At 39.6% G+C, this 12,194-nt stretch overlaps 1 protein-coding gene across 1 annotated transcript in view; it reads right to left on the bottom strand.

Annotated features, from left to right (window-relative positions):
- ALDH7A1 (aldehyde dehydrogenase 7 family member A1) overlaps positions 1-12,194 on the bottom strand; it is a 33,253-nt gene that overhangs the window by 16,879 nt on the left and 4,180 nt on the right. Inside the window, exons 3-7 of the mRNA XM_060761987.2 lie at positions 8,044-8,109; positions 4,060-4,140; positions 3,826-3,949; positions 2,010-2,142; positions 939-983 (exon numbers count right to left, since the gene is read on the bottom strand). Of these exons, the coding sequence (XP_060617970.2) occupies positions 939-983; positions 2,010-2,142; positions 3,826-3,949; positions 4,060-4,140; positions 8,044-8,109 (449 nt within the window). The remainder of the gene's footprint in view (positions 1-938; positions 984-2,009; positions 2,143-3,825; positions 3,950-4,059; positions 4,141-8,043; positions 8,110-12,194) is intronic.

Genomic DNA, 12,194 nt, shown 5'->3' with positions numbered 1-12,194 from the left:
GAAGGTGTAGAAGAGGTAGGAGAGCGCGGAGGAGAGTATGTCCAACATAGGCAATCATGTTTCAAAAGGGATCGATGTATACAGTGGGCAGGGTCAATCAACACAAAAATTATGTGTGTCCATATGTCCTGATTAGATATAAAACCCAATGGGCTTTCTATAGTCATACCCCCAACAAATGGACCCTAAATATATACAGTAATTTTACAGATCCTTTGCTTGTGTTGAGTATGATTATCGGCAAAACACCATTATTCACATGTCACTTAAGGCTGAGTTAGAGGGCATTGTCCTTGCCAAACTATTCAGACTAGAACTCTCAAAACGCTTAATGCTGACCATTCTGAGTGGGGCACCTGGAGATCCACTCCACTTCCAACTAAAGGAGCAGAGGGTTGTGTTTGTCTGTTGTTGCATCATGCACTGCTTTGCTTGGGTATAAATATTTGCAAAACATCATTATTCACTTTTTATGAAATCAGATCACATGGGAGAGACACACAAAATCACTGTTGAAATTTTTACTACAGGACAATTATGAGGTGGAAGGAAGAATGTGTGAACTTGTGATTGACTACTCCCAGTATTTCAGTCACTATACCACTACATACCTGAGACAGAACAAAATGAAAATTATATAAAAAGGGGAAAAATAGCTGGTGGAGGGACAGATCAGCTAGCAAATTCCCTGGCATGTATACCTCTGCCACTCCAACCAAGGAGTTGATGTGAAATTTTGCACAAGATGTTAAAAGATATGCTCAAGATGCAGTTGCAAGGCATATGGTAAATCAGATCTCATGGGTTACGCTCCTCAGAGAAAAGGAAGCAAACATTATCCAAGCCAAGCTCTTAAATTATGGAGAAAGAAGAAGAGGAGGAGGAGGAAGACTGCACAAGTTCTAATGACTACTGGTAGCGGTTAAATGAAAACTCACTTTGTAACAGCAACACTAGTGAGGGATGTTGTGGGGGCACCTTTCCTTCAGGAAGAAAAAGAAAAAAAATAGGAAACTATTATTTTCATTCGTAAGAAACAATCCTGAAAAGGACAAGTGTGAAATTTTAAGCTATTGAACTGTTTTATTTATGCGATAATGTAAATGAACACAACACATGCTGAAGTCACAAACAGCTCAGTACAACCATATTATCAACTCCACGTTGTGTGCAAGGACTTCAGAGAAATGCACACACTTGTGAATTTCCTTTTCTGTACCAGGACAGTGTTGCCTTCCAGATGGTTTTGACCTGCATCTTCCATAATCCCGTGCCACAAGGAATTGATAGACCACAAAAAACATCTGGCCTAATTGCAGACCCTGAACTAAAGGAGTACAAACCAGAACTATATTTTAAGCCAAGCTTAATGAAGAAAAGCTGATACCACTTTCAACAGGGTTGAAACTCAAAACTATGTCCCAACAATAAATAAAGAAACAATGATCACCAGGGAACTGCTCTAAATTACATGATGCATAGGTAAAAAGACATTTTAGTACTGCACTCTTCAACCACAGTTAACAAAATCCACCAAATCATTCCCACCTTTCCACTGTCAGGCATTTGTGAGTATAAAATGATCACAATTTGCCTTGTGATCCAACAATGGTTATTTGGCAGCAACAATACCCTTTTGGTGCTTTCCATAAATGGCATCAATGCTTCCAAATTTCAGATTCTAGAGTGAAAAAATGCATGCCAGAGGAGTGCTCAAACCATCTCTCAGAAAAATAGTAACACTACACTTCTAAGAATGCCAGTTTATTGTACAGGGGGGGGGGGGGAGAGAATGTTAATCTCAGTCATATTTAAGAAGGGCTTAGATTAAGAAAGGTGATGCTATTCTCAATGGGATTCAAACTCAAAACTTAACCAAGTTGCCCATTGAAGAAGCAAACTCAGCAAGTTGTCTTTATATCACTGAAAGCACCCACAGTATTTGCACAAGAAATCAGAAGCTGCTAGGACTTAAAGGATTCATCATGATGCAAGACATATTTTCTTACCAGAGACAGACATTGCCACAGATCATTGCAATTGCATTGTTCCAGCCATAAACTGCAACGGGAAAGTTAAATGCCGAGATGACTCCAACTAATCCCAGAGGATTCCATTGCTCTATTAAGGCATGACCAGGTCCTGAAAACAAATCAGAAGCCATTTTGGCTTAGCAAGCAAGGAATATTTGTCTTCTCATTGATCCATCCCATTGTTGAATAAGCTTAGTGCACATATATGATGTAGGGTCTAGTTTTTTCATTATGAGCACTGTGCAGGAGATTCCACCTGAACATTAGGAAGAAACTCCTGACTGTAAGAGCTGTTCAGCAGTGGAACTCTCTGCCCGAGTGTGGTGGAGGCTCCTTTTTTGGAGGCTTTTAAACAGAAGCTGGATAGCCATCTGTTGGGCGTGCTTTGATTGTACTTTTCCTGCACAGCATGAAGTTGGACTAGATGGCCAATGTGGTGGTCTCTTCCAATTCAATTTTCAATTATTCTATGATGACCCAATAGGTTTATTATACAGTATGTCCCCTTAACCACAGATTCGATATCAATGGATTCTCTTACCCAGATTTGTAGGTTCTAAGTCCTCAAATGTAATTCTACGGTTTGCTTGCAGACCAAAAATAGTAAAAATATAGGATTTTGTTATTTGCAATTTAGGGTATGGCGGGGTGGGGGGGGTTCCAACATGTGTAAGAAGGTCATAATGCAATTCAGTGGTTCCCAACCTTGGTCCGTGAACCACCAGTGATCTGCAAGAACTAAAATATGGTCAGTGGCCTCACTGTTACTACACCGTAGCAACGAGAGTGACTGGTCTTGTGAAATCCTCTTATAGTGCCAAGGCTTATTAAATATAGTTTTCCTGTGGGTGAGCAAATGGTGACTAGTGGATAGCATATGTTCTGTATCAGAAACTAGAGCTGATGAGGTCTATCCAATGTAATTTTCTGAAGCAGCACCCCAAACAACCAAACTGAATCTAAAGTTGACCAAAAACTGATTCATAACCCTTTTTGTACTAATGTTGGGAGAGTGGTCCCTGGTCAAAGTGGTCCCTGGTCAAAAAAAGGTTGGGAACCACTGATGTAGTCAGTAACAAGAGTCTTGACACATTCACAGAAAACACAACAGGACAGCCTAATTCAATGGTCTCTTCCACATCAGTCACATTTAAAATTCAGGTTAAATGTCTTCTAAAACATTATATATATTCCTAGAATCATAGAGTTAGAATAGATCACAAGGGCCATCCAGTCCAACCCCCCACCTTGCAGGAAAAGCACAATCAAAGCATACATGACAGATGGCCATCTAGCCTCCTCTGCTTAAAAACTTCAACAGAAGGAGACTCAATTTCACTCCAAGGCAGCATATTCCACTGTTGAACAGATCTTGCTGTCAGGAATTCTTCCTAATATTTAAGATGGATTATTTTTCCTGCTATTTAAATCCATTGCTCCTATATCTATGGGCTAAGGAACCTGAACCAAGCACTGCTTATCTCCTGAAGTGCATGTACACTACGGAAAATTAAGTTTGATACTACTTTAACAGATATGGAATCATAGGAGTTGTAGTTTACAGTCTTTACGCCTTCTCTGGTGCCTCACCAAACTACATATCTTAGGGTTCCAGAGTTAAAGTGGGGTCAAACTGCTTTAATTCTGAAGTGTAGATGCATTCATAGAAAGCAGTAGAAAGTGGCTACAGTTGAGTGATGGCAACTGTGCGAATAATCCAATCCATGGATGTCAAATCAGTGCAGATTAAGGGCCAACTGTATATTTATATGAAAGCCAAAATAAAACTTACTTTCTGAAGGTAAGACAGGCCCACCAATCATCCGAGATAAGCCAACAGCATAGTCACAGACGTCTACATATTCCTGAACTTCACCAACACTCTCAGCTGTGATCTTTCCCATCTCTAAAGAAACCTGAAGATATTAGCAAAACATGTATATAGTACTGTTCATATTTAGAACAATTTTAGGAAAAACCGTAGCATTTAATCAGGAGCAGTGCATGCTTCTGCAGAAAAACTTACCAAATTTCCAAGAACTTTGATTTTCTGTCTCAAGGCATCACCAATCTGTCTTACTATTTCTCCTCTTTTGGGAGCAGGAACCTATGCAAGGGAGCCAAAAGACTTCTTTAATCCCAGTCTTTTGAAACAATATTTTGCATTAAAACCCTATAAAACATACTGACACTTTATCAATAACATAACTGGTCACATATTTGCATGAAGGGTTAGGCATCTGCAGCATGAAGTAACTGAATAGTCAAGGAGAAACAGTAATTTTAAAAGAAACGGTACTATTTTTTCATCATTTGCTGAGGAGAAGTGCAAAATGTATAAAAACACTGTTGGCAATTCTTGAAGGAATTGCAAGAGCTGAGATTGCAAGTACTTGGAAGAGTGCCCAAAGATTTTCATTTCACAGATAACACAGCTATATCTGGAGAGAGAAATAACAATTCATGTCTATATGAAACAGGAGAAATATACAATGACAATTCTGTAACAACCAAGTTATCAATATTTAATGTATTGATAACAGGAACTGAATGTTGAAGACCTCCAACCAATCAATTGGAGTGTTGGAACAATATGTATAAACATGACAGCATGTGATCTATTATTACAATTGTTAATTACAGAGGGATTAAGAGCTAAGGGTTGACTTGTCATTGTTGATTTCTAAAAATAAGAAAAAGATTTGAACAAAATACTGGAGCAATCAATGTAGGAATACAATGGTTGTTTTAACAGCACAAATAAATGTCTTTGTTTTGTTTTTTAAAAAAACAACATTACATGCAATATAACATTGGGAAGCTATAAAAAGTGTTCCAGTCTAGAGTTAAAAGCATAGAATCCCAGAGTTGGAAGAGACCTCATGGGCCATCCAGTCCAACCCCCTACCAAGAAGCAGGAAAATCACATTCAAAGCACCCCCAACTGATGGCCATCCAGCCTCTGTTTAAAAGCCTCCAAAGAAGGAGCCTCCACTACACTCCAGGACAGAGAGTTCCACTGCTGAACAGCTCTCACAGTTAGGAAGTTCTTCCTAATGTTAAGATGGAATCTCCTTTCCAGTTTGTCAACATCTCCCTTCAACTGCAGTGCCCAGAATTGGACACAGTATTCCAGGTGTGCTCTGTCCAAGGCAGAATAGAGGGATAGCATGACATCCCTGGATCTAGACACTATACTCCTATTTATGCAGGCCATAAAGGATGCATTCTTTTTCAATCATGAAAATGTAATTTCTTAAATTGGAAACAGTTTATCCTGTCACTTAAAATTTGATACAGATGGTCTGGTACATCTATCTAAATTTTAGACAAATCAGATTACAAAATGTCTACAGGTCTTCAAAAACTGGAAGCAACAAGGAGTGTGTTTGTTTTGAGTGCTTCATACAGTTTTTAGAAGGAAGGGCTGAGAAGAGAGAGGTCTTTAAAAGACAGTGGGTCCTTGTAATCAGTAGTAGATCATTTCCAGGACCCACAGCAGATATCAAAAAACGAAAATGCCTTTTATGTAAGTCCCTTTTAAAAATGTGTTCAGACTGCAGTGGAGGTAAGAAGCAGTTTTAAACCAGTACTAAATAAAGTGGTTTTGATGTCCAGATTTTGTGTGTGTGTGTGTGTGTCTGTGTCAGGAGTGACTTGAGAAACTGCAAGTTGCTTCTGGTGTGAGAGAATTGGCTGTTTGCAAGGGCATTGCCAGGGGATGCCCGGATGTTTTACCATCCTTTGAGAGGCTTCTCTCATGTCTCTGCATGAGAAGCTGGCGCTGACAGGCAGGAGCTCACCCCACTCCCCAGATTCAAACCGTCAACCTTTTAGTCAGCAGTCCTGCAGGCACAAAGGTTTAACCCATTGTGCCACCGGGTTACCAGGGAAATCCTGGAACCGGTTTGAGACCCAGATGATGATTACACAAACCACAGAGCACTAATGTACATTAAGGGCTTTTTTTACAGGCTTTTGTAGGAGTTTGTAGTCTGACCACCAGTCTGAAGCCAGCTTCAAATAACATTAAATGGCCAGTGCAGACAGAACTGTAGAGTAAAAGGAGTCTTTTAAGCAATCGTTGTTTGATGTCACCCATCACTCAAACCCAGTTCCCCCAACACAAAGGAACAACACGACGGGTAATGACAACAGTGTCATGCATGCAAGTCTTTCAAAGGAAAAGACACAAAGGGAGAACTGTAAAAGCAAGCAAGAAAGAGGACAATGAGATTTAACTTGCTGTTCAACAACAAAAGCAGATAGATGTCCTGGGAATTGGGTGGTTGAGACTTTTTTTTTTTATGAAATGGTTGCAGGAATCACAGGGAACAACCTTATAGTGGGAGGCACATCACAGCAGAAGATAGAAAAGTTCCTTTTTGAATACAACTCCCATGATGTCAAGGGACTTTGGGAACTGTACTCCTAAAAGTAACTTTTACAAGCTGGGAGGAACTGCAGCCTCTAATGATATAAATTTTGAAAAGGTATTAAACTTGTATTATAATAATACCACTACATGCTGGGACACTTTGTACAAAGTAAAAACAAAAATCCCATCCACACAGAAAGCTATAGTGACCTGGAAACCAATTAGCTATAGTGTTGTTCTCCAACATCTACTTTGGTCAAGTGGCAGGATTTTCCTTATAAAGCCCAAGTTAAAATGAGAAAAAAATAACTGGAAAAAAAAAGCAAAACTGAGATTTACCTATTCTTATTCTCCTTCCTGCCTTCCACCATTCCACTAGTTCCCTCTAATGAAATCTCATTTTTACTATCCTAGTTGCAGTGGGTCTTCAAGCTATAGAAGTGAAGGACTATGACTCACAAATTCAAGAATTAATTCAGTTTAACACCACTTTAACTTCCATAGATCAATGCTATGGAATCATGGGAATTGTAGTTTAACAAGGTTTTTAAACTTTCTCTACCTCGCCAAACCAAAAACACTAGGATTCCATAATATTGAGCCATGACAATTAAAGTAATGTCTAAATGCATTAAATCTATAATATAGATATACCCTTAGTGTGGAGGCACAAAGCTTGAGTTGTAACAAGCACAATACACAAATACGCACAACTTTTCTACATTGTGTGTAAATTAAACCAGCAGTAGCTTTATACTAACCTTTAGTCTCCTTCCATATGTCATATTTCAAATACTTTGGGAGTAATTTGTTTTGCATTTGACAGATTGCTTATATTCCAGAATTATTTTTTCATGTCAGGAGCGACTTGAGAAACTGCAAGTCGCTTTCGGTGTGAGAAAACTGCCCATCTGCAAGGGCATTGCCCAGGGGATGCCCGGATGTTTGATGTTTTACCATCCTGTGGGAGGCTTCTTTCATGACCCCGCATGGGGAGCTAGAGCTGATAGACAGTAGCTCACCCCACTCCCTAGATTCGAACTGCCAACCTGTTGGTTGGCAAGTTCAGCTGGCACAAGGGTTTAACCCATTGCGCCATCAGGGGTTCCAATCTTCCAAGATGAAATAGCACATTAAGTATTCATGCATGACGAAAAGGAACCTTCTCTAAGTGTCCAGAACAATAACTGAAGTCCCATGCATAAGTAAACACCACTGAATACAATGAAGCTTTAACATAAATATGCATGCATCATGTCTGGCGACTTGGCTTTAAGAAACTATATGAGAACAACACGACACTCAAAGAAACCTATTTCATATTTCTCTGTAAATTTATGACGGCTGATGGACTTTTCCAGTTCAAAGGCTTTGAAGGCTTCAACAAGGAGTGATTGAAGCCTTCAGTTTAAAAAATATTGCCCTTCTTGCATCATATCAAAACCATTTTTACATTTAAACTTATCGATTAGCAGTTAGGCAGCATTCCCTCTAGGGTTATAGACAGAGTCAAAACAAAAGGATCAGAAACAGCATTGCTACAAGAAAAAGGAGTTTAATGTGGCTTATAGAAACATTCTCAGGGTTAAGGAATGGGTGGCACTCCAAAAATAATGAAGTGATTTCACTCACCTCTGCCCATACTTGCCAAGCCTCTTGAGCTTTCTTTACTGTTTCTTCATAGTCTTCCAAACTTGCCTACAAAAATAAATTATAATTATTTGATCATTAAATCTAAAGGTCATAACAAGACAAAATAATCTAACTCGGCAGCCAGGTTGCTAATGGGAGCGGCACTCAGGGAGCGTACCACTCCTCTGTTGAGCCAGCTCCACTGGCTGCCAATCTGCTACCGGGCACAATTCAAGGTGCTGGCTTTAGCCTATAAAGCCCTAAACGGTTCTGGCCCCACTTACCTCTCCGAACGCATCTCCACCTATGAACCGACTAGAACATTAAGATCGTCTGGGGAGGCCCTGCTCTCGGTCCCGCCTGCGTCTCAGGCGTGCTTGGCGGGGACGAGAGACAGGGCCTTCTCAGTGGTGGCCCCTCGGCTATGGAATGCCTTACCGGTAGACATCAGACAGGCACCATCGTTGCTGGCATTTCGGAGAAAGGTCAAGACCTGGCTTTATGAACAAGCGTTTGGTTAAACAGTGCAACCGAACATAGGAAGACGGTAAATGGAACATAGGAATGGCACAAGGATTATGAGTTCGGATCTGATTTCATTGAGGCGCTATGTTTGTTTCATGTTGTTTGTTAATTGTTGTGGATCGGTGTTGTTGATCCTGTTGTTACATTTGTTGTGTTTTTAATTGCACTGACACTGTTATGATAATTTGTACCTTGTAAACCGCATTGAGTCGCCTGTTTGGGCTGAAAAATGCGGTATAGAAATAAAGCAAATAAATAAATAAATTATACGGACAAATCTGGTTTCTGTGGGCACATATCACGTGAGAACACGAACAGTTAACATTTTACCGCAGGCATGGGCAAACTTTGGCCCTCCAGGTGTTTTGGACTCCAACACCCACAATTCCTACCAGCTGTTAGGAATTGTGGGAGTTGGAGTCAAAATACCTAGAGAGCCAAAGTTTGCCCATGCCTGTTCTACAGACATGGTGCCAAATGTTTTCCATATATGTATGACATTCAAGACTGACTCCTAGCATCGCCAGGTGACATTAGGGAAGACCCTTGTCTGAAAAACAATGGTAAGATCTCTGGCCCAATCATTTGATTTGCTGTGATTCTGTGTTCCTAAACAAGATTGGGTTCTCACAACATCCTACCTCAAGCACCTGAAACTTTTAAAGGAGCCATTAAACAGAAAATATATATTTTATTAATCACTAGCAGACTTGCATTCAGGGAAAAACATATATACAGCATTTTATAGATCTGAAATATCTAAAAAGCTTGTGCAATATTTAGTGACCTTTCTAGAAGAGCTGAAAAGCTTGTGCAAAGTTTTGTAACCTTTCAGCTGGCCTAATATTTACTGTACTCAGATTTTCAACACTCCTTTACTTTCTGTGTAACTTGAAGAAAACCACATCCAGATATTTAGCAGTAGGGTCCAACACTGAAGAGAGTGTCACACCACCTTCCTTATCACCTGAAGATAATTGTGAAGTGACCCAATTTGGTTTCTGCTTTCAGTTGGTGCAGCATCTAAAATTATATCCATGATCCCTATATCCACACAAGCAATCTAATTTTTCTTAGCTTCTACCAAAAGACCTGGGAGACAGCCTAATATTTTTTTAAACTGCTATAACATTTCGATCCTATTTTAATTTGATATATTGTTTTATGCCCTTTTGAAATTAACTACAGTGCAAAATAACTACAAAATATGTGCAATGATTTTTGGAATGGCCCCGGATTACCATTGTGGATGGCATGATTTTAACAGTGATTGTAATGTTTATCTGTTTTAATGTGAATTTTAACTATAATTTTTGAATTTTTAAATTTTAACTTAAATATATTTAATTTTTGTTTTCTAAAGGCATGAAATAGTTGCCATTTGTACAGCCGGTTGAGTCCCCTTTGGGGTAGAGAAAGGTGGGATACAAAAAGAGTAAATAAATAATAAATGGTTTTAGTATGTTTAAACAGCATTTGTTTTACACTGTAAGTTACTTAAATAAGCTTTATTTCCACGCCACACTAACAATTCATGGCAGAGAACAAGGCAGCTTCTGATAAGAGAATATATCCAACCCACTTCATGTTCTATCTCAACGTTTTCTCACCTTTCCAAGCCTGACTTTCAAATCAAATCAGCCTTCCTTTTGTCGTCTCATCTTTCCACTACCTATATTGAGTAACATGCTGGAAAATTTCAAAACCTGCACAATGTTTTGTAAACCCCCCCCCCCCCCCCCCGGTTTAGTGTCTGTTTAGGATTGTAGTACTTTTAATAACCTCTTAAGAATATGTTCGGTGTACTATGCCCCTGTACAGAAGCAAAAGAAAACAATAGCTTCAGGGACTTTCATCCCATTCTTGAAGGAATTTTAGTTGGATTTTAATTGCCCACTACATAGAAATAGACACATTGAAAGACTCAGATGAATGTACTACATTGCCATCCTTTATTTACACTCCACCTTTTTCATAGATCCGAGACTGAAGTCATTTTGCCAACCAAAATAAAAGTCCAAACTGAACACAGTACAACCCTTGTATCCACAGGGGATACATTCCAGGACTTCCTGTGGATACATGATACTGCAGGCAAAAGTGAATGCTCTGTTTTTACACTTGGAGTGAAAATAGGATGTCTGCTCTTTCCTCTACCTGCTCTACAGAGAAGAAAGTAACTGAGGTTCTTAAGCTTCTCCCTATTTCCCCAATGACAAAGTATTTCCTGTGTCTAGACATTCACACAACAGCCTTGGGCCTCAGTGGAGGGAGCAGTGGTTGCAATTTTGCCTGCTCCTTCCTTCAATGCCAGAAGCTACAGTTTGATCCTCAGAAGGGAGCTAGAAGTGATGGTGGATTTTCCTGTCTCTCCACCAAGCCTCAGTCCTCGATAGGGACCTAGTGACAGCAGCCTCTAGTCTTTCTGTTTTTCTCCCCACATGCCTGAAGCTATTGTGTGAACAGCAGGTAAGTGCAACCATGGATATAAGATCTATAAATACAAGGATCTTACTCTATAGATGCAAACATATGAACAGTTATTTTTAAGTGCAATTTATCTGTAGCGTTAAAACCATTGAGAACATCTTATGTATTTCACCGAAATACATTTTAATATGTATATTTTATAGAACTACATTTTAATATGTGCATTTATAGAATATTTTGCAATGTTTGTGTGTTTTGACTGTGCTGTGACCCGCCTCAAGCCATAAGGAGAGGCGAGTAAGAAATAAAACTATTATTGTTGAAGGCTTTCATGTCTGGAATCACTGCAGCGTTGTGTGGTTTGTGGCCTGTATGGCCATGTTCTAGCATTTTCTCTGGATGCTTTGCCTGCATCTGTGGCTGACATTTTGAGAGGATCTGATGGTGGTAAAACAAGTGGAGTATATATACCTGTGGAATGTGCAGGGTGGGAGAAAGAACCAATGTCTATTAACTAAGCATGAAGAGTGCAATAAGCAAGCCTGATTTGAATGGGTTTCATCCATTAGCATACGAGTAACTAAGAAAATCACACAGTCAAAAGTGAAGGCATCTGACTGGAAGTAGCCAGGCCTTTGTTCCACTTCCTTTACCACCATCAGATACTCTGAAGATGCCTGCCACAGATTCAGGTGTAATGTCAGGAGAAAATGCTGCTACAATATAGCCATACATCCCGGAAACTACACAAGACTCCACTACTACTACTATTTTCTCTAAGAAGCAAAAGACAAAGTGCTATAGCACTCTAATGAAGCCCCTCGCTTTTAAAACAATCAGTTCTAGGAAGTTGTTGGAATAGGAAAGTCTTCAGCTGCCAATGAAAAAAAACAAGGAAGGAGCCACTCTGATTTCCCTGGGAAGCAAGTTCCAGAGCTCAGGAACAGTTGTGCAAAAGGCCCCCTTCCCCATTTACACCAAATGTGCTAGTGAACATGATAAGACTGAAAGAGGATTTTCTTCCCTCAAAAAAAAAGTGTCATAGAGGAGAAAGTCAACTGCCACAGTGCATTTCAATTAAAAGAAACCAGGAAGAAGACCCAACTCTAAACTGCATCAGACTCAAATCCCAGTTAAGATATGTGTTGCTGGCCTGTTAGTCCAGTATATCTTAACATGCAGAATAAGCCTCAACT

The sequence above is a fragment of the Anolis sagrei genome, chromosome 2 (genome assembly GCF_037176765.1).
Source record: "Anolis sagrei isolate rAnoSag1 chromosome 2, rAnoSag1.mat, whole genome shotgun sequence".
NCBI classification, from domain to species: domain Eukaryota; kingdom Metazoa; phylum Chordata; class Lepidosauria; order Squamata; family Dactyloidae; genus Anolis; species Anolis sagrei.
The sequence above is the reverse complement of the archived record's forward strand: the minus strand, read 5'-3'. Positions and strand labels throughout refer to the sequence as shown.